General features: G+C 32.9%; 1 protein-coding gene, 5 non-coding genes and 1 pseudogene across 6 annotated transcripts; 5 read left to right on the forward strand and 2 right to left on the reverse strand.

The window, feature by feature from the left end:
* The first annotated feature begins 93 nt into the window (after positions 1-93).
* Positions 94-212, forward strand: LOC137236204 (5S ribosomal RNA). Its single transcript, XR_010948300.1, has one exon. It is a non-coding gene; the product is annotated as a 5S ribosomal RNA (ribosomal RNA).
* A 3821-nt stretch (positions 213-4033) lies between these two features.
* Positions 4034-9910, reverse strand: LOC137236194 (uncharacterized). The gene is made up of 3 exons (XM_067758806.1): positions 9512-9910; positions 4642-4672; positions 4034-4446 (listed from the first exon to the last, which is right to left on the reverse strand). Exons 1-3 carry the CDS (start codon positions 9908-9910, stop codon positions 4034-4036), a joined length of 843 nt encoding a protein of 280 aa, XP_067614907.1.
* On the forward strand, positions 5558-5676 carry LOC137236205 (5S ribosomal RNA). Its single transcript, XR_010948301.1, has one exon. It is a non-coding gene; the product is annotated as a 5S ribosomal RNA (ribosomal RNA).
* Positions 9911-11019: 1109 nt separating the features above from the next.
* LOC137236207 (5S ribosomal RNA) lies at positions 11020-11138 on the forward strand. Its single transcript, XR_010948303.1, has one exon. It is a non-coding gene; the product is annotated as a 5S ribosomal RNA (ribosomal RNA).
* Positions 11139-14964: 3826 nt separating this feature from the next.
* Positions 14965-20836, reverse strand: LOC137236182 (uncharacterized; annotated as a pseudogene).
* On the forward strand, positions 16485-16603 carry LOC137236208 (5S ribosomal RNA). The gene has a single exon (XR_010948304.1). It is a non-coding gene; the product is annotated as a 5S ribosomal RNA (ribosomal RNA).
* Positions 20837-21945: 1109 nt separating the features above from the next.
* On the forward strand, positions 21946-22064 carry LOC137236209 (5S ribosomal RNA). The gene has a single exon (XR_010948305.1). It is a non-coding gene; the product is annotated as a 5S ribosomal RNA (ribosomal RNA).
* The last annotated feature ends 398 nt before the right edge of the window (positions 22065-22462 follow it).

The following is a 22462-nucleotide window of genomic DNA, read 5'->3' on the forward strand; positions in this document are numbered from 1 at the left end:
ACTTATATCATTTAAAAAAAAAGGACAAATTCACAACTGCAAGTATACACATTAAAGTAGCCATGCTTATACCGATTTAGGCAAACAAAATTTGCCAACGACCATACCACGCTGAATACATCGGTTCTCGTCCGATCACCGAAATTAAGCAGCGTCGGGCGCGGTTAGTACTTAGATGGGGGACCGCTTGGGAACACCGCGTGTTGTTGGCATATCCAACTTTTTCTTTTATTTTATGTATATATGTACATAGATTTTTTTTTTTTTTAATTAAATTGCATTTAATTGAATAAATACTTGGAATACAATTTAAAATTTCTATAGACTCAATGGAAAAATTTCATACGCGCGCATACATTTACGTGCATAATAATATTAGTTATAATTTGTTACCATATCAATTATTGATTTAAAGCTTATAAGCATTCATCATATTAAATTCAAAAGGAATCTACGTAGTACAAATTCATACTCATCCACCTAGTATAGTACTTAAAATGGACTCTGATGTCCGATTATGTTCAAATATGTATATTACAATCATATTGATAATTAATAAGCATTTAATGAGAATTTTTTTTGAATGTCATGAAATGTCATTTAAATATACATACATATAAGTTGTAGACATCCAATATCAATAATCAATTCAGACTAAAATTCCAAACTTTAGATGCCTTCAAGTGAAACCACATAGAGTTACTCTAGTGTTGCAATAGAAACATTTAAATATTTTTTAAAATAAAATATTGTTGTTAAAACTTAACGAAGATAAGTTTTTTTGATTTCTAATATAATATATTTTATATATTTGAATGACAATTTTGATTAGTACAAATATATTTTAAGAAAATTCACTTTATTGAGAAAAAATTCGATTTTATCAGTACAAAGTTTTGATTAAAATCCCTGACACTCCGAAAATATGAAATTCATCAATTTAAATGAACTCATATATTAAACTAGCACATTTCAGCTATCTAATTTTATATGAATATTTGCAATACCTTTAATATCTGAATTTTAATTAATTTATTAAAATGAAAAGTTTATCAAATGTAAATGGTACGTAGCACTGAAATGGGAATATTTGTCATCCATCTTTTCGCTGCGCTTCTCAAATTTTAAACAGAGTATCGTTTTCTTTGCGCTCGTATAAAAAAGTATAAATAGTGAGTTTGTGCTTTGTGTGCTTAATATTGATATATTTTCAAGTGTTAATAAACGTTTAAATAAAATAATTAAGTGAAGATGTCTGACACAATCGCTGTTGCAAATGTTAGCTCACCAGTAGCTGCTTCTGCTGCTGTTGCTGAGAAGAAAGTTGCTGCTAAAAAAGCAACTAAACCCAAAAAACCATCGGTTGCTCCCACTCATCCACCAACTCAACAAATGGTAGATGCATCCATTAAGAATTTGAAGGAACGTGGTGGCTCATCACTTTTGGCAATTAAGAAATATATTAGTGCAACATATAAATGTGACGCCCAAAAATTGGCACCATTTATTAAGCGCTATTTGAAATCGGCTGTTACTAGTGGAAAATTGATTCAAACCAAAGGAAAGGGGGCATCTGGTTCATTTAAATTATCAGCTGCAGCCACTAAATCTAGTGATGGTAAGTCAAAATCTGTGAAATCGGTTGATAAATCAAAAGCCAAAAAAGATAGTGCAACATTAAAGAAAAAATCGTCGAGTGGTGTCAAAAAGGCAAGTGGTGAGAAAAAAGTGAAAAAAGCTGTTGCCACTAAGAAAACCGCCGAAAAAAAGAAAAGTGAGAAATCTAAGGCTAAAGACGCAAAAAAGACTGGCGCCGTTAAAGCCAAACCAACCAAGTCGAAATCTGCCAGCGCTAAGCCAAAGGCAACAAAAGCAACTGCTGCCAAACCAAAAAAGGCTGCAACTAAAAAGCCAACCACAAAAAAGGCATCAGCTAAAAAATAAATATGCTGCGTTTTTTGTGATAATTTACAAGGACACAACATTCATTAATGTTGAATTATCAATAAGCCCTTTTCAGGGCTACAAAATATACAAACAAAAAGATCAAAAATTTATTCAATTAATTATTTACCCAATACGTCTGACTAAACGCTTCTACAGTTTTGCTTCGCCATAATACTTGAGTATAAGTATAAAAAAATTTCAATTGCGCCCTAGCTAGCGTGCTGACCAATTTCGAAATTGATGTTTCAATTGCAAAACAAAATTAAAAATTTTCATCGACTTAGAAATTTCATATCTCTTTGTTAATTTATATTTTGTGGCCCTGAAAAGGGCCTTTTTGTTAACATTTTTCACTTTTATGCATATTTTCCTCAGTCGCACAAATTACTTGGAGCTTGTGTATTTGGTAACAGCCTTAGTACCCTCACTGACGGCATGCTTAGCCAATTCACCAGGCAACAATAGGCGTACGGCAGTTTGAATTTCGCGACTAGTAATTGTTGAACGTTTATTGTAATGAGCTAAACGTGATGCTTCAGCAGCAATACGTTCAAAAATGTCATTAACAAAACTGTTCATGATACTCATGGCTTTCGACGATATACCAGTATCAGGATGCACTTGTTTCAACACTTTATAAATGTAGATGGCATAACTTTCCTTCCTCTTACGCTTCTTCTTCTTGTCGTTTTTAGTAATATTCTTCTGAGCCTTTCCGGCCTTCTTAGCTGCTTTACCACTAGTTTTAGGAGGCATATTTAATTTTCACAAAATCACTTCACTATCACTAACACTTTTTAATATTTTCGAAGTGTTAAAATGCACACCTTTAAGTATATTTTTTCCGACAAACCATTCAAGCTATTCGTAACGATTCGTTAAAAATTGCCGGCAATAATTTGATAACATGCGATTGGGGTAGCTCAATGTACAAACGAAAAAGTATATAAGCGCAGCACAATTTGTGTTTAGGGAATAAAGTGTCCAAGCTATTCAGCTAGTGTGTGTATTTGTGAAAAAGTGTATTAAGTGAAATATATAACAACAATGTCTGGTCGTGGTAAAGGTGGTAAAGTAAAGGGAAAGGCAAAGTCACGTTCAAACCGTGCTGGCCTTCAATTTCCTGTCGGTCGTATTCATCGTTTGTTACGTAAAGGCAATTATGCTGAACGTGTTGGTGCCGGTGCTCCAGTATATTTAGCTGCTGTTATGGAATATTTGGCGGCTGAAGTTCTTGAATTGGCTGGTAATGCTGCACGTGATAATAAAAAAACTAGAATTATTCCACGTCATTTACAATTGGCTATTCGTAACGATGAAGAATTGAATAAACTATTGTCTGGAGTTACCATAGCTCAAGGTGGTGTTTTACCAAATATTCAAGCTGTACTTTTGCCAAAGAAGACCGAAAAGAAAGCATAAGTGATGTAATCGTCGATTTATATTCTTACGACGCCATATTTAAAACCGTCCTTTTCAGGACGACAAAATATATATACAAAGAGATTAATTATATTGTCATATATATGTATTTATCTATTTTAAAAAAATTTTTTGAAAGAAAAATTTAAAAGAGCATAAGTAAACTTAGAAATTTTTTTTTTTTTTAACGAAATCTGCGTTAACAACTACTTCAATTAATAAAATAGTGTTTGAAAATGTTCATAAAAAAGTTGACTTATATCATTTTCCAGAAAAAAAACTGAGCAACATTAAAAAAGTACAGTATGCGCGCATACTACATATTGTATGTATATATGTACGTATGTTTGCATGAGCATCTCGACAAAGGCGCAAAAAGTTGTGGCTTGTATTCATACGTACCAAAGGTACAAATACACAACCGTGCATACATACATACATATGTGTTTAGCAAATAAATGTGTATATACTCGTGAGTAGGTATACACACCATATTAAGGGTAAAACTACAGCTGCTACTATCAAAGATAGCAAGAATACGAATTTTCATTTTATTATTATAAAAATTGATAGTTGCTTCAGTTATTTTTGATCTTTGTTGTTTAAAAAATTTGTGGTCCTGAAAAGGACCGTTTATAATGTTTATTTTTATTAAAATATGGAATTAAGCACGTTCACCACGTATACGTCTAGCCAATTGAATATCTTTTGGCATAATTGTGACACGTTTTGCATGAATGGCACACAAATTTGTATCCTCGAACAAACCAACTAAATATGCTTCACTTGCTTCTTGTAATGCCATCACAGCTGAACTCTGGAAACGTAAATCAGTTTTAAAATCTTGAGCAATTTCACGTACCAAACGTTGGAATGGCAATTTACGAATCAACAGTTCGGTACTCTTCTGATAACGACGAATTTCACGCAAAGCGACTGTACCGGGACGATAACGATGCGGTTTCTTCACTCCACCAGTTGCCGGCGCACTTTTGCGAGCAGCTTTAGTGGCCAACTGTTTACGTGGCGCTTTACCACCAGTCGATTTACGGGCTGTTTGCTTTGTACGAGCCATTTCTCACTTTTATTTTTCACAATTTAAAATAAACACTGATCACTGAACACTTCACTTAATAAACCTAGTGCTGACATGTGTGAAAATACATATAATAAAATACATAAAAACGTTTCATATGTTAATTTTTTTAGGGTTGCAATATTGTGCGAGTTAAAATGAGATAGAAATATTTATGGCACATAATGGTAGCTCACTCAATGTTGTGGATTTTTGTATAAATAGCAGCTACTTTCGGTAAACCAGCTATTAGTTGTGAAGTGAAGTGATCAAATGAAGTGTTCTTGTGAAAGCTAAAAAAAGTGCTAAATAGAAAAAATGACTGGTCGTGGCAAAGGTGGAAAAGGATTAGGTAAAGGTGGCGCCAAACGTCATCGCAAAGTTTTACGTGATAACATCCAAGGTATCACAAAGCCAGCTATTCGACGTTTAGCACGTCGTGGTGGCGTAAAACGTATATCTGGTTTAATATATGAAGAAACTCGTGGTGTTCTAAAAGTATTTTTAGAAAATGTTATCCGTGATGCAGTCACATATACTGAACATGCTAAAAGGAAAACAGTTACGGCTATGGATGTTGTATATGCATTGAAAAGGCAAGGTCGTACATTGTATGGTTTCGGCGGTTAAATTCATTTTTACGGACATATTAAAACAAAATAAATACCCATTCAAACAAACGGTCCTTTTCAGGACCACAATATTTTTTAACAAAGATTTCAAAATTTCTCTAATACAATACATAAAAGAAAGATATGTTATTAAGATGTACATGCATATGTAGTATGTATGTATGTATGAATGTTCGTTTACACTAAGTAGCATACGTATGTATGCATAATGAAAACTCATGCAAATGAATATACCCCGACACAAGCCAAGCGATATAAATATGTGTATAATAGCAGGCTTATTTTACAAAAAGGGCATAAGTTCATTTTTGTAAAAAATCGGATTTAAGTAGCAAAAGTATCTGAATACACTAAACTATAAAGTATATAACAAAATTTACTTAAGTCGACTTATATCATTTAAAAAAAAAGGACAAATTCACAACTGCAAGTATACACATTAAAGTAGCCATGCTTATACCGATTTAGGCAAACAAAATTTGCCAACGACCATACCACGCTGAATACATCGGTTCTCGTCCGATCACCGAAATTAAGCAGCGTCGGGCGCGGTTAGTACTTAGATGGGGGACCGCTTGGGAACACCGCGTGTTGTTGGCATATCCAACTTTTTCTTTTATTTTATGTATATATGTACATAGATTTTTTTTTTTTTTAATTAAATTGCATTTAATTGAATAAATACTTGGAATACAATTTAAAATTTCTATAGACTCAATGGAAAAATTTCATACGCGCGCATACATTTACGTGCATAATAATATTAGTTATAATTTGTTACCATATCAATTATTGATTTAAAGCTTATAAGCATTCATCATATTAAATTCAAAAGGAATCTACGTAGTACAAATTCATACTCATCCACCTAGTATAGTACTTAAAATGGACTCTGATGTCCGATTATGTTCAAATATGTATATTACAATCATATTGATAATTAATAAGCATTTAATGAGAATTTTTTTTGAATGTCATGAAATGTCATTTAAATATACATACATATAAGTTGTAGACATCCAATATCAATAATCAATTCAGACTAAAATTCCAAACTTTAGATGCCTTCAAGTGAAACCACATAGAGTTACTCTAGTGTTGCAATAGAAACATTTAAATATTTTTTAAAATAAAATATTGTTGTTAAAACTTAACGAAGATAAGTTTTTTTGATTTCTAATATAATATATTTTATATATTTGAATGACAATTTTGATTAGTACAAATATATTTTAAGAAAATTCACTTTATTGAGAAAAAATTCGATTTTATCAGTACAAAGTTTTGATTAAAATCCCTGACACTCCGAAAATATGAAATTCATCAATTTAAATGAACTCATATATTAAACTAGCACATTTCAGCTATCTAATTTTATATGAATATTTGCAATACCTTTAATATCTGAATTTTAATTAATTTATTAAAATGAAAAGTTTATCAAATGTAAATGGTACGTAGCACTGAAATGGGAATATTTGTCATCCATCTTTTCGCTGCGCTTCTCAAATTTTAAACAGAGTATCGTTTTCTTTGCGCTCGTATAAAAAAGTATAAATAGTGAGTTTGTGCTTTGTGTGCTTAATATTGATATATTTTCAAGTGTTAATAAACGTTTAAATAAAATAATTAAGTGAAGATGTCTGACACAATCGCTGTTGCAAATGTTAGCTCACCAGTAGCTGCTTCTGCTGCTGTTGCTGAGAAGAAAGTTGCTGCTAAAAAAGCAACTAAACCCAAAAAACCATCGGTTGCTCCCACTCATCCACCAACTCAACAAATGGTAGATGCATCCATTAAGAATTTGAAGGAACGTGGTGGCTCATCACTTTTGGCAATTAAGAAATATATTAGTGCAACATATAAATGTGACGCCCAAAAATTGGCACCATTTATTAAGCGCTATTTGAAATCGGCTGTTACTAGTGGAAAATTGATTCAAACCAAAGGAAAGGGGGCATCTGGTTCATTTAAATTATCAGCTGCAGCCACTAAATCTAGTGATGGTAAGTCAAAATCTGTGAAATCGGTTGATAAATCAAAAGCCAAAAAAGATAGTGCAACATTAAAGAAAAAATCGTCGAGTGGTGTCAAAAAGGCAAGTGGTGAGAAAAAAGTGAAAAAAGCTGTTGCCACTAAGAAAACCGCCGAAAAAAAGAAAAGTGAGAAATCTAAGGCTAAAGACGCAAAAAAGACTGGCGCCGTTAAAGCCAAACCAACCAAGTCGAAATCTGCCAGCGCTAAGCCAAAGGCAACAAAAGCAACTGCTGCCAAACCAAAAAAGGCTGCAACTAAAAAGCCAACCACAAAAAAGGCATCAGCTAAAAAATAAATATGCTGCGTTTTTTGTGATAATTTACAAGGACACAACATTCATTAATGTTGAATTATCAATAAGCCCTTTTCAGGGCTACAAAATATACAAACAAAAAGATCAAAAATTTATTCAATTAATTATTTACCCAATACGTCTGACTAAACGCTTCTACAGTTTTGCTTCGCCATAATACTTGAGTATAAGTATAAAAAAATTTCAATTGCGCCCTAGCTAGCGTGCTGACCAATTTCGAAATTGATGTTTCAATTGCAAAACAAAATTAAAAATTTTCATCGACTTAGAAATTTCATATCTCTTTGTTAATTTATATTTTGTGGCCCTGAAAAGGGCCTTTTTGTTAACATTTTTCACTTTTATGCATATTTTCCTCAGTCGCACAAATTACTTGGAGCTTGTGTATTTGGTAACAGCCTTAGTACCCTCACTGACGGCATGCTTAGCCAATTCACCAGGCAACAATAGGCGTACGGCAGTTTGAATTTCGCGACTAGTAATTGTTGAACGTTTATTGTAATGAGCTAAACGTGATGCTTCAGCAGCAATACGTTCAAAAATGTCATTAACAAAACTGTTCATGATACTCATGGCTTTCGACGATATACCAGTATCAGGATGCACTTGTTTCAACACTTTATAAATGTAGATGGCATAACTTTCCTTCCTCTTACGCTTCTTCTTCTTGTCGTTTTTAGTAATATTCTTCTGAGCCTTTCCGGCCTTCTTAGCTGCTTTACCACTAGTTTTAGGAGGCATATTTAATTTTCACAAAATCACTTCACTATCACTAACACTTTTTAATATTTTCTAAGTGTTAAAATGCACACCTTTAAGTATATTTTTTCCGACAAACCATTCAAGCTATTCGTAACGATTCGTTAAAAATTGCCGGCTATAATTTGATAACATGCGATTGGGGTAGCTCAATGTACAAACGAAAAAGTATATAAGCGCAGCACAATTTGTGTTTAGGGAATAAAGTGTCCAAGCTATTCAGCTAGTGTGTGTATTTGTGAAAAAGTGTATTAAGTGAAATATATAACAACAATGTCTGGTCGTGGTAAAGGTGGTAAAGTAAAGGGAAAGGCAAAGTCACGTTCAAACCGTGCTGGCCTTCAATTTCCTGTCGGTCGTATTCATCGTTTGTTACGTAAAGGCAATTATGCTGAACGTGTTGGTGCCGGTGCTCCAGTATATTTAGCTGCTGTTATGGAATATTTGGCAGCTGAAGTTCTTGAATTGGCTGGTAATGCTGCACGTGATAATAAAAAAACTAGAATTATTCCACGTCATTTACAATTGGCTATTCGTAACGATGAAGAATTGAATAAACTATTGTCTGGAGTTACCATAGCTCAAGGTGGTGTTTTGCCAAATATTCAAGCTGTACTTTTGCCAAAGAAGACCGAAAAGAAAGCATAAGTGATGTAATCGTCGATTTATATTCTTACGACGCCATATTTAAAACCGTCCTTTTCAGGACGACAAAATATATATACAAAGAGATTAATTATATTGTCATATATATGTATTTATCTATTTTAAAAAAATTTTTTGAAAGAAAAATTTAAAAGAGCATAAGTAAACTTTTAGAAATTTTTTTTTTTTTAACGAAATCTGCGTTAACAACTACTTCAATTAATAAAATAGTGTTTGAAAATGTTCATAAAAAAGTTGACTTATATCATTTTCCAGAAAAAAAAACTGAGCAACATTAAAAAAGTACAGTATGCGCGCATACTACATATTGTATGTATATATGTACGTATGTTTGCATGAGCATCTCGACAAAGGCGCAAAAAGTTGTGGCTTGTATTCATACGTACCAAAGGTACAAATACACAACCGTGCATACATACATACATATGTGTTTAGCAAATAAATGTGTATATACTCGTGAGTAGGTATACACACCATATTAAGGGTAAAACTACAGCTGCTACTATCAAAGATAGCAAGAATACGAATTTTCATTTTATTATTATAAAAATTGATAGTTGCTTCAGTTATTTTTGATCTTTGTTGTTTAAAAAATTTGTGGTCCTGAAAAGGACCGTTTATAATGTTTATTTTTATTAAAATATGGAATTAAGCACGTTCACCACGTATACGTCTAGCCAATTGAATATCTTTTGGCATAATTGTGACACGTTTTGCATGAATGGCACACAAATTTGTATCCTCGAACAAACCAACTAAATATGCTTCACTTGCTTCTTGTAATGCCATCACAGCTGAACTCTGGAAACGTAAATCAGTTTTAAAATCTTGAGCAATTTCACGTACCAAACGTTGGAATGGCAATTTACGAATCAACAGTTCGGTACTCTTCTGATAACGACGAATTTCACGCAAAGCGACTGTACCGGGACGATAACGATGCGGTTTCTTCACTCCACCAGTTGCCGGCGCACTTTTGCGAGCAGCTTTAGTGGCCAACTGTTTACGTGGCGCTTTACCACCAGTCGATTTACGGGCTGTTTGCTTTGTACGAGCCATTTCTCACTTTTATTTTTCACAATTTAAAATAAACACTGATCACTGAACACTTCACTTAATAAACCTAGTGCTGACATGTGTGAAAATACATATAATAAAATACATAAAAACGTTTCATATGTTCATTTTTTTAGGGTTGCAATATTGTGCGAGTTAAAATGAGATAGAAATATTTATGGCACATAATGGTAGCTCACTCAATGTTGTGGATTTTTGTATAAATAGCAGCTACTTTCGGTAAACCAGCTATTAGTTGTGAAGTGAAGTGATCAAATGAAGTGTTCTTGTGAAAGCTAAAAAAAGTGCTAAATAGAAAAAATGACTGGTCGTGGCAAAGGTGGAAAAGGATTAGGTAAAGGTGGCGCCAAACGTCATCGCAAAGTTTTACGTGATAACATCCAAGGTATCACAAAGCCAGCTATTCGACGTTTAGCACGTCGTGGTGGCGTAAAACGTATATCTGGTTTAATATATGAAGAAACTCGTGGTGTTCTAAAAGTATTTTTAGAAAATGTTATCCGTGATGCAGTCACATATACTGAACATGCTAAAAGGAAAACAGTTACGGCTATGGATGTTGTATATGCATTGAAAAGGCAAGGTCGTACATTGTATGGTTTCGGCGGTTAAATTCATTTTTACGGACATATTAAAACAAAATAAATACCCATTCAAACAAACGGTCCTTTTCAGGACCACAATATTTTTTAACAAAGATTTCAAAATTTCTCTAATACAATACATAAAAGAAAGATATGTTATTAAGATGTACATGCATATGTAGTATGTATGTATGAATGTTCGTTTACACTAAGTAGCATACGTATGTATGCATAATGAAAACTCATGCAAATGAATATACCCCGACACAAGCCAAGCGATATAAATATGTGTATAATAGCAGGCTTATTTTACAAAAAGGGCATAAGTTCATTTTTGTAAAAAATCGGATTTAAGTAGCAAAAGTATCTGAATACACTAAACTATAAAGTATATAACAAAATTTACTTAAGTCGACTTATATCATTTAAAAAAAAAGGACAAATTCACAACTGCAAGTATACACATTAAAGTAGCCATGCTTATACCGATTTAGGCAAACAAAATTTGCCAACGACCATACCACGCTGAATACATCGGTTCTCGTCCGATCACCGAAATTAAGCAGCGTCGGGCGCGGTTAGTACTTAGATGGGGGACCGCTTGGGAACACCGCGTGTTGTTGGCATATCCAACTTTTTCTTTTATTTTATGTATATATGTACATAGATTTTTTTTTTTTTAATTAAATTGCATTTAATTGAATAAATACTTGGAATACAATTTAAAATTTCTATAGACTCAATGGAAAAATTTCATACGCGCGCATACATTTACGTGCATAATAATATTAGTTATAATTTGTTACCATATCAATTATTGATTTAAAGCTTATAAGCATTCATCATATTAAATTCAAAAGGAATCTACGTAGTACAAATTCATACTCATCCACCTAGTATAGTACTTAAAATGGACTCTGATGTCCGATTATGTTCAAATATGTATATTACAATCATATTGATAATTAATAAGCATTTAATGAGAATTTTTTTTGAATGTCATGAAATGTCATTTAAATATACATACATATAAGTTGTAGACATCCAATATCAATAATCAATTCAGACTAAAATTCCAAACTTTAGATGCCTTCAAGTGAAACCACATAGAGTTACTCTAGTGTTGCAATAGAAACATTTAAATATTTTTTAAAATAAAATATTGTTGTTAAAACTTAACGAAGATAAGTTTTTTTGATTTCTAATATAATATATTTTATATATTTGAATGACAATTTTGATTAGTACAAATATATTTTAAGAAAATTCACTTTATTGAGAAAAAATTCGATTTTATCAGTACAAAGTTTTGATTAAAATCCCTGACACTCCGAAAATATGAAATTCATCAATTTAAATGAACTCATATATTAAACTAGCACATTTCAGCTATCTAATTTTATATGAATATTTGCAATACCTTTAATATCTGAATTTTAATTAATTTATTAAAATGAAAAGTTTATCAAATGTAAATGGTACGTAGCACTGAAATGGGAATATTTGTCATCCATCTTTTCGCTGCGCTTCTCAAATTTTAAACAGAGTATCATTTTCTTTGCGCTCGTATAAAAAAGTATAAATAGTGAGTTTGTGCTTTGTGTGCTTAATATTGATATATTTTCAAGTGTTAATAAACGTTTAAATAAAATAATTAAGTGAAGATGTCTGACACAATCGCTGTTGCAAATGTTAGCTCACCAGTAGCTGCTTCTGCTGCTGTTGCTGAGAAGAAAGTTGCTGCTAAAAAAGCAACTAAACCCAAAAAACCATCGGTTGCTCCCACTCATCCACCAACTCAACAAATGGTAGATGCATCCATTAAGAATTTGAAGGAACGTGGTGGCTCATCACTTTTGGCAATTAAGAAATATATTAGTGCAACATATAAATGTGACGCCCAAAAATTGGCACCATTTATTAAGCGCTATTTGAAATCGGCTGTTACTAGTGGAAAATTGATTCAAACCAAAGGAAAGGGGGCATCTGGTTCATTTAAATTATCAGCTGCAGCCACTAAATCTAGTGATGGTAAGTCAAAATCTGTGAAATCGGTTGATAAATCAAAAGCCAAAAAAGATAGTGCAACATTAAAGAAAAAATCGTCGAGTGGTGTCAAAAAGGCAAGTGGTGAGAAAAAAGTGAAAAAAGCTGTTGCCACTAAGAAAACCGCCGAAAAAAAGAAAAGTGAGAAATCTAAGGCTAAAGACGCAAAAAAGACTGGCGCCGTTAAAGCCAAACCAACCAAGTCGAAATCTGCCAGCGCTAAGCCAAAGGCAACAAAAGCAACTGCTGCCAAACCAAAAAAGGCTGCAACTAAAAAGCCAACCACAAAAAAGGCATCAGCTAAAAAATAAATATGCTGCGTTTTTTGTGATAATTTACTAGGACACAACATTCATTAATGTTGAATTATCAATAAGCCCTTTTCAGGGCTACAAAATATACAAACAAAAAGATCAAAAATTTATTCAATTAATTATTTACCCAATACGTCTGACTAAACGCTTCTACAGTTTTGCTTCGCCATAATACTTGAGTATAAGTATAAAAAAATTTCAATTGCGCCCTAGCTAGCGTGCTGACCAATTTCGAAATTGATGTTTCAATTGCAAAACAAAATTAAAAATTTTCATCGACTTAGAAATTTCATATCTCTTTGTTAATTTATATTTTGTGGCCCTGAAAAGGGCCTTTTTGTTAACATTTTTCACTTGTATGCATATTTTCCTCAGTCGCACAAATTACTTGGAGCTTGTGTATTTGGTAACAGCCTTAGTACCCTCACTGACGGCATGCTTAGCCAATTCACCAGGCAACAATAGGCGTACGGCAGTTTGAATTTCGCGACTAGTAATTGTTGAACGTTTATTGTAATGAGCTAAACGTGATGCTTCAGCAGCAATACGTTCAAAAATGTCATTAACAAAACTGTTCATGATACTCATGGCTTTCGACGATATACCAGTATCAGGATGCACTTGTTTCAACACTTTATAAATGTAGATGGCATAACTTTCCTTCCTCTTACGCTTCTTCTTCTTGTCGTTTTTAGTAATATTCTTCTGAGCCTTTCCGGCCTTCTTAGCTGCTTTACCACTAGTTTTAGGAGGCATATTTAATTTTCACAAAATCACTTCACTATCACTAACACTTTTTAATATTTTCTAAGTGTTAAAATGCACACCTTTAAGTATATTTTTTCCGACAAACCATTCAAGCTATTCGTAACTATTCGTTAAAAATTGCCGGCAATAATTTGATAACATGCGATTGGGGTAGCTCAATGTACAAACGAAAAAGTATATAAGCGCAGCACAATTTGTGTTTAGGGAATAAAGTGTCCAAGCTATTCAGCTAGTGTGTGTATTTGTGAAAAAGTGTATTAAGTGAAATATATAACAACAATGTCTGGTCGTGGTAAAGGTGGTAAAGTAAAGGGAAAGGCAAAGTCACGTTCAAACCGTGCTGGCCTTCAATTTCCTGTCGGTCGTATTCATCGTTTGTTACGTAAAGGCAATTATGCTGAACGTGTTGGTGCCGGTGCTCCAGTATATTTAGCTGCTGTTATGGAATATTTGGCAGCTGAAGTTCTTGAATTGGCTGGTAATGCTGCACGTGATAATAAAAAAACTAGAATTATTCCACGTCATTTACAATTGGCTATTCGTAACGATGAAGAATTGAATAAACTATTGTCTGGAGTTACCATAGCTCAAGGTGGTGTTTTACCAAATATTCAAGCTGTACTTTTGCCAAAGAAGACCGAAAAGAAAGCATAAGTGATGTAATCGTCGATTTATATTCTTACGACGCCATATTTAAAACCGTCCTTTTCAGGACGACAAAATATATATACAAAGAGATTAATTATATTGTCATATATATGTATTTATCTATTTTAAAAAAATTTTTTGAAAGAAAAATTTAAAAGAGCATAAGTAAACTTTTAGAAATTTTTTTTTTTTTAACGAAATCTGCGTTAACAACTACTTCAATTAATAAAATAGTGTTTGAAAATGTTCATAAAAAAGTTGACTTATATCATTTTCCAGAAAAAAAAACTGAGCAACATTAAAAAAGTACAGTATGCGCGCATACTACATATTGTATGTATATATGTACGTATGTTTGCATGAGCATCTCGACAAAGGCGCAAAAAGTTGTGGCTTGTATTCATACGTACCAAAGGTACAAATACACAACCGTGCATACATACATACATACATATGTGTTTAGCAAATAAATGTGTATATACTCGTGAGTAGGTATACACACCATATTAAGGGTAAAACTACAGCTGCTACTATCAAAGATAGCAAGAATACGAATTTTCATTTTATTATTATAAAAATTGATAGTTGCTTCAGTTATTTTTGATCTTTGTTGTTTAAAAAATTTGTGGTCCTGAAAAGGACCGTTTATAATGTTTATTTTTATTAAAATATGGAATTAAGCACGTTCACCACGTATACGTCTAGCCAATTGAATATCTTTTGGCATAATTGTGACACGTTTTGCATGAATGGCACACAAATTTGTATCCTCGAACAAACCAACTAAATATGCTTCACTTGCTTCTTGTAATGCCATCACAGCTGAACTCTGGAAACGTAAATCAGTTTTAAAATCTTGAGCAATTTCACGTACCAAACGTTGGAATGGCAATTTACGAATCAACAGTTCGGTACTCTTCTGATAACGACGAATTTCACGCAAAGCGACTGTACCGGGACGATAACGATGCGGTTTCTTCACTCCACCAGTTGCCGGCGCACTTTTGCGAGCAGCTTTAGTGGCCAACTGTTTACGTGGCGCTTTACCACCAGTCGATTTACGGGCTGTTTGCTTTGTACGAGCCATTTCTCACTTTTATTTTTCACAATTTAAAATAAACACTGATCACTGAACACTTCACTTAATAAACCTAGTGCTGCCATGTGTGAAAATACATATAATAAAATACATAAAAACGTTTCATATGTTCATTTTTTTAGGGTTGCAATATTGTGCGAGTTAAAATGAGATAGAAATATTTATGGCACATAATGGTAGCTCACTCAATGTTGTGGATTTTTGTATAAATAGCAGCTACTTTCGGTAAACCAGCTATTAGTTGTGAAGTGAAGTGATCAAGTGAAGTGTTCTTGTGAAAGCTAAAAAAAGTGCTAAATAGAAAAAATGACTGGTCGTGGCAAAGGTGGAAAAGGATTAGGTAAAGGTGGCGCCAAACGTCATCGCAAAGTTTTACGTGATAACATTCAAGGTATCACAAAGCCAGCTATTCGACGTTTAGCACGTCGTGGTGGCGTAAAACGTATATCTGGTTTAATATATGAAGAAACTCGTGGTGTTCTAAAAGTATTTTTAGAAAATGTTATCCGTGATGCAGTCACATATACTGAACATGCTAAAAGGAAAACAGTTACGGCTATGGATGTTGTATATGCATTGAAAAGGCAAGGTCGTACATTGTATGGTTTCGGCGGTTAAATTCATTTTTACGGACATATTAAAACAAAATAAATACCCATTCAAACAAACGGTCCTTTTCAGGACCACAATATTTTTTAACAAAGATTTCAAAATTTCTCTAATACAATACATAAAAGAAAGATATGTTATTAAGATGTACATGCATATGTAGTATGTATGTATGAATGTTCGTTTACACTAAGTAGCATACGTATGTATGCATAATGAAAACTCATGCAAATGAATATACCCCGACACAAGCCAAGCGATATAAATATGTGTATAATAGCAGGCTTATTTTACAAAAAGGGCATAAGTTCATTTTTGTAAAAAATCGGATTTAAGTAGCAAAAGTATCTGAATACACTAAACTATAAAGTATATAACAAAATTTACTTAAGTCGACTTATATCATTTAAAAAAAAAGGACAAATTCACAACTGCAAGTATACACATTAAAGTAGCCATGCTTATACCGATTTAGGCAAACAAAATTTGCCAACGACCATACCACGCTGAATACATCGGTTCTCGTCCGATCACCGAAATTAAGCAGCGTCGGGCGCGGTTAGTACTTAGATGGGGGACCGCTTGGGAACACCGCGTGTTGTTGGCATATCCAACTTTTTCTTTTATTTTATGTATATATGTACATAGATTTTTTTTTTTTTAATTAAATTGCATTTAATTGAATAAATACTTGGAATACAATTTAAAATTTCTATAGACTCAATGGAAAAATTTCATACGCGCGCATACATTTACGTGCATAATAATATTAGTTATAATTTGTTACCATATCAATTATTGATTTAAAGCTTATAAGCATTCATCATATTAAATTCAAAAGGAATCTACGTAGTACAAATTCATACTCATCCACCTAGTATAGTACTTAAAATGGACTCTGATGTCCGATTATGTTCAAATATGTATATTACAATCATATTGATAATTAATAAGCATTTAATGAGAATTTTTTTTGAATGTCATGAAATGTCATTTAAATATACATACATATAAGTTGTAGACATCCAATATCAATAATCAATTCAGACTAAAATTCCAAACTTTAGATGCCTTCAAGTGAAACCACATAGAGTTACTCTAGTGTTGCAATAGAAACATTTAAATATTTTTTAAAATAAAATATTGTTGTTAAAACTTAACGAAGATAAGTTTTTTTGATTTCTAATATAATATATTTTATATATTTGAATGACAATTTTGATTAGTACAAATATATTTTAAGAAAATTCACTTTATTGAGAAAAAATTCGATTTTATCAGTACAAAGTTTTGATTAAAATCCCTGACACTCCGAAAATATGAAATTCATCAATTTAAATGAACTCATATATTAAACTAGCACATTTCAGCTATCTAATTTTATATGAATATTTGCAATACCTTTAATATCTGAATTTTAATTAATTTATTAAAATGAAAAGTTTATCAAATGTAAATGGTACGTAGCACTGAAATGGGAATATTTGTCATCCATCTTTTCGCTGCGCTTCTCAAATTTTAAACAGAGTATCGTTTTCTTTGCGCTCGTATAAAAAAGTATAAATAGTGAGTTTGTGCTTTGTGTGCTTAATATTGATATATTTTCAAGTGTTAATAAACGTTTAAATAAAATAATTAAGTGAAGATGTCTGACACAATCGCTGTTGCAAATGTTAGCTCACCAGTAGCTGCTTCTGCTGCTGTTGCTGAGAAGAAAGTTGCTGCTAAAAAAGCAACTAAACCCAAAAAACCATCGGTTGCTCCCACTCATCCACCAACTCAACAAATGGTAGATGCATCCATTAAGAATTTGAAGGAACGTGGTGGCTCATCACTTTTGGCAATTAAGAAATATATTAGTGCAACATATAAATGTGACGCCCAAAAATTGGCACCATTTATTAAGCGCTATTTGAAATCGGCTGTTACTAGTGGAAAATTGATTCAAACCAAAGGAAAGGGGGCATCTGGTTCATTTAAATTATCAGCTGCAGCCACTAAATCTAGTGATGGTAAGTCAAAATCTGTGAAATCGGTTGATAAATCAAAAGCCAAAAAAGATAGTGCAACATTAAAGAAAAAATCGTCGAGTGGTGTCAAAAAGGCAAGTGGTGAGAAAAAAGTGAAAAAAGCTGTTGCCACTAAGAAAACCGCCGAAAAAAAGAAAAGTGAGAAATCTAAGGCTAAAGACGCAAAAAAGACTGGCGCCGTTAAAGCCAAACCAACCAAGTCGAAATCTGCCAGCGCTAAGCCAAAGGCAACAAAAGCAACTGCTGCCAAACCAAAAAAGGCTGCAACTAAAAAGCCAACCACAAAAAAGGCATCAGCTAAAAAATAAATATGCTGCGTTTTTTGTGATAATTTACTAGGACACAACATTCATTAATGTTGAATTATCAATAAGCCCTTTTCAGGGCTACAAAATATACAAACAAAAAGATCAAAAATTTATTCAATTAATTATTTACCCAATACGTCTGACTAAACGCTTCTACAGTTTTGCTTCGCCATAATACTTGAGTATAAGTATAAAAAAATTTCAATTGCGCCCTAGCTAGCGTGCTGACCAATTTCGAAATTGATGTTTCAATTGCAAAACAAAATTAAAAATTTTCATCGACTTAGAAATTTCATATCTCTTTGTTAATTTATATTTTGTGGCCCTGAAAAGGGCCTTTTTGTTAACATTTTTCACTTTTATGCATATTTTCCTCAGTCGCACAAATTACTTGGAGCTTGTGTATTTGGTAACAGCCTTAGTACCCTCACTGACGGCATGCTTAGCCAATTCACCAGGCAACAATAGGCGTACGGCAGTTTGAATTTCGCGACTAGTAATTGTTGAACGTTTATTGTAATGAGCTAAACGTGATGCTTCAGCAGCAATACGTTCAAAAATGTCATTAACAAAACTGTTCATGATACTCATGGCTTTCGACGATATACCAGTATCAGGATGCACTTGTTTCAACACTTTATAAATGTAGATGGCATAACTTTCCTTCCTCTTACGCTTCTTCTTCTTGTCGTTTTTAGTAATATTCTTCTGAGCCTTTCCGGCCTTCTTAGCTGCTTTACCACTAGTTTTAGGAGGCATATTTAATTTTCACAAAATCACTTCACTATCACTAACACTTTTTAATATTTTCTAAGTGTTAAAATGCACACCTTTAAGTATATTTTTTCCGACAAACCATTCAAGCTATTCGTAACTATTCGTTAAAAATTGCCGGCTATAATTTGATAACATGCGATTGGGGTAGCTCAATGTACAAACGAAAAAGTATATAAGCGCAGCACAATTTGTGTTTAGGGAATAAAGTGTCCAAGCTATTCAGCTAGTGTGTGTATTTGTGAAAAAGTGTATTAAGTGAAATATATAACAACAATGTCTGGTCGTGGTAAAGGTGGTAAAGTAAAGGGAAAGGCAAAGTCACGTTCAAACCGTGCTGGCCTTCAATTTCCTGTCGGTCGTATTCATCGTTTGTTACGTAAAGGCAATTATGCTGAACGTGTTGGTGCCGGTGCTCCAGTATATTTAGCTGCTGTTATGGAATATTTGGCAGCTGAAGTTCTTGAATTGGCTGGTAATGCTGCACGTGATAATAAAAAAACTAGAATTATTCCACGTCATTTACAATTGGCTATTCGTAACGATGAAGAATTGAATAAACTATTGTCTGGAGTTACCATAGCTCAAGGTGGTGTTTTACCAAATATTCAAGCTGTACTTTTGCCAAAGAAGACCGAAAAGAAAGCATAAGTGATGTAATCGTCGATTTATATTCTTACGACGCCATATTTAAAACCGTCCTTTTCAGGACGACAAAATATATATACAAAGAGATTAATTATATTGTCATATATATGTATTTATCTATTTTAAAAAAATTTTTTGAAAGAAAAATTTAAAAGAGCATAAGTAAACTTTTAGAAATTTTTTTTTTTTTAACGAAATCTGCGTTAACAACTACTTCAATTAATAAAATAGTGTTTGAAAATGTTCATAAAAAAGTTGACTTATATCATTTTCCAGAAAAAAAAACTGAGCAACATTAAAAAAGTACAGTATGCGCGCATACTACATATTGTATGTATATATGTACGTATGTTTGCATGAGCATCTCGACAAAGGCGCAAAAAGTTGTGGCTTGTATTCATACGTACCAAAGGTACAAATACACAACCGTGCATACATACATACATATGTGTTTAGCAAATAAATGTGTATATACTCGTGAGTAGGTATACACACCATATTAAGGGTAAAACTACAGCTGCTACTATCAAAGATAGCAAGAATACGAATTTTCATTTTATTATTATAAAAATTGATAGTTGCTTCAGTTATTTTTGATCTTTGTTGTTTAAAAAATTTGTGGTCCTGAAAAGGACCGTTTATAATGTTTATTTTTATTAAAATATGGAATTAAGCACGTTCACCACGTATACGTCTAGCCAATTGAATATCTTTTGGCATAATTGTGACACGTTTTGCATGAATGGCACACAAATTTGTATCCTCGAACAAACCAACTAAATATGCTTCACTTGCTTCTTGTAATGCCATCACAGCTGAACTCTGGAAACGTAAATCAGTTTTAAAATCTTGAGCAATTTCACGTACCAAACGTTGGAATGGCAATTTACGAATCAACAGTTCGGTACTCTTCTGATAACGACGAATTTCACGCAAAGCGACTGTACCGGGACGATAACGATGCGGTTTCTTCACTCCACCAGTTGCCGGCGCACTTTTGCGAGCAGCTTTAGTGGCCAACTGTTTACGTGGCGCTTTACCACCAGTCGATTTACGGGCTGTTTGCTTTGTACGAGCCATTTCTCACTTTTATTTTTCACAATTTAAAATAAACACTGATCACTGAACACTTCACTTAATAAACCTAGTGCTGCCATGTGTGAAAATACATATAATAAAATACATAAAAACGTTTCATATGTTCATTTTTTTAGGGTTGCAATATTGTGCGAGTTAAAATGAGATAGAAATATTTATGGCACATAATGGTAGCTCACTCAATGTTGTGGATTTTTGTATAAATAGCAGCTACTTTCGGTAAACCAGCTATTAGTTGTGAAGTGAAGTGATCAAGTGAAGTGTTCTTGTGAAAGCTAAAAAAAGTGCTAAATAGAAAAAATGACTGGTCGTGGCAAAGGTGGAAAAGGATTAGGTAAAGGTGGCGCCAAACGTCATCGCAAAGTTTTACGTGATAACATTCAAGGTATCACAAAGCCAGCTATTCGACGTTTAGCACGTCGTGGTGGCGTAAAACGTATATCTGGTTTAATATATGAAGAAACTCGTGGTGTTCTAAAAGTATTTTTAGAAAATGTTATCCGTGATGCAGTCACATATACTGAACATGCTAAAAGGAAAACAGTTACGGCTATGGATGTTGTATATGCATTGAAAAGGCAAGGTCGTACATTGTATGGTTTCGGCGGTTAAATTCATTTTTACGGACATATTAAAACAAAATAAATACCCATTCAAACAAACGGTCCTTTTCAGGACCACAATATTTTTTAACAAAGATTTCAAAATTTCTCTAATACAATACATAAAAGAAAGATATGTTATTAAGATGTACATGCATATGTAGTATGTATGTATGAATGTTCGTTTACACTAAGTAGCATACGTATGTATGCATAATGAAAACTCATGCAAATGAATATACCCCGACACAAGCCAAGCGATATAAATATGTGTATAATAGCAGGCTTATTTTACAAAAAGGGCATAAGTTCATTTTTGTAAAAAATCGGATTTAAGTAGCAAAAGTATCTGAATACACTAAACTATAAAGTATATAACAAAATTTACTTAAGTCGACTTATATCATTTAAAAAAAAAGGACAAATTCACAACTGCAAGTATACACATTAAAGTAGCCATGCTTATACCGATTTAGGCAAACAAAATTTGCCAACGACCATACCACGCTGAATACATCGGTTCTCGTCCGATCACCGAAATTAAGCAGCGTCGGGCGCGGTTAGTACTTAGATGGGGGACCGCTTGGGAACACCGCGTGTTGTTGGCATATCCAACTTTTTCTTTTATTTTATGTATATATGTACATAGATTTTTTTTTTTTTAATTAAATTGCATTTAATTGAATAAATACTTGGAATACAATTTAAAATTTCTATAGACTCAATGGAAAAATTTCATACGCGCGCATACATTTACGTGCATAATAATATTAGTTATAATTTGTTACCATATCAATTATTGATTTAAAGCTTATAAGCATTCATCATATTAAATTCAAAAGGAATCTACGTAGTACAAATTCATACTCATCCACCTAGTATAGTACTTAAAATGGACTCTGATGTCCGATTATGTTCAAATATGTATATTACAATCATATTGATAATTAATAAGCATTTAATGAGAATTTTTTTTGAATGTCATGAAATGTCATTTAAATATACA

This window comes from Eurosta solidaginis, unplaced genomic scaffold (assembly GCF_040869045.1).
Source record: "Eurosta solidaginis isolate ZX-2024a unplaced genomic scaffold, ASM4086904v1 ctg00001458.1, whole genome shotgun sequence".
Taxonomy (NCBI): Eukaryota; Metazoa; Arthropoda; class Insecta; order Diptera; family Tephritidae; genus Eurosta; species Eurosta solidaginis.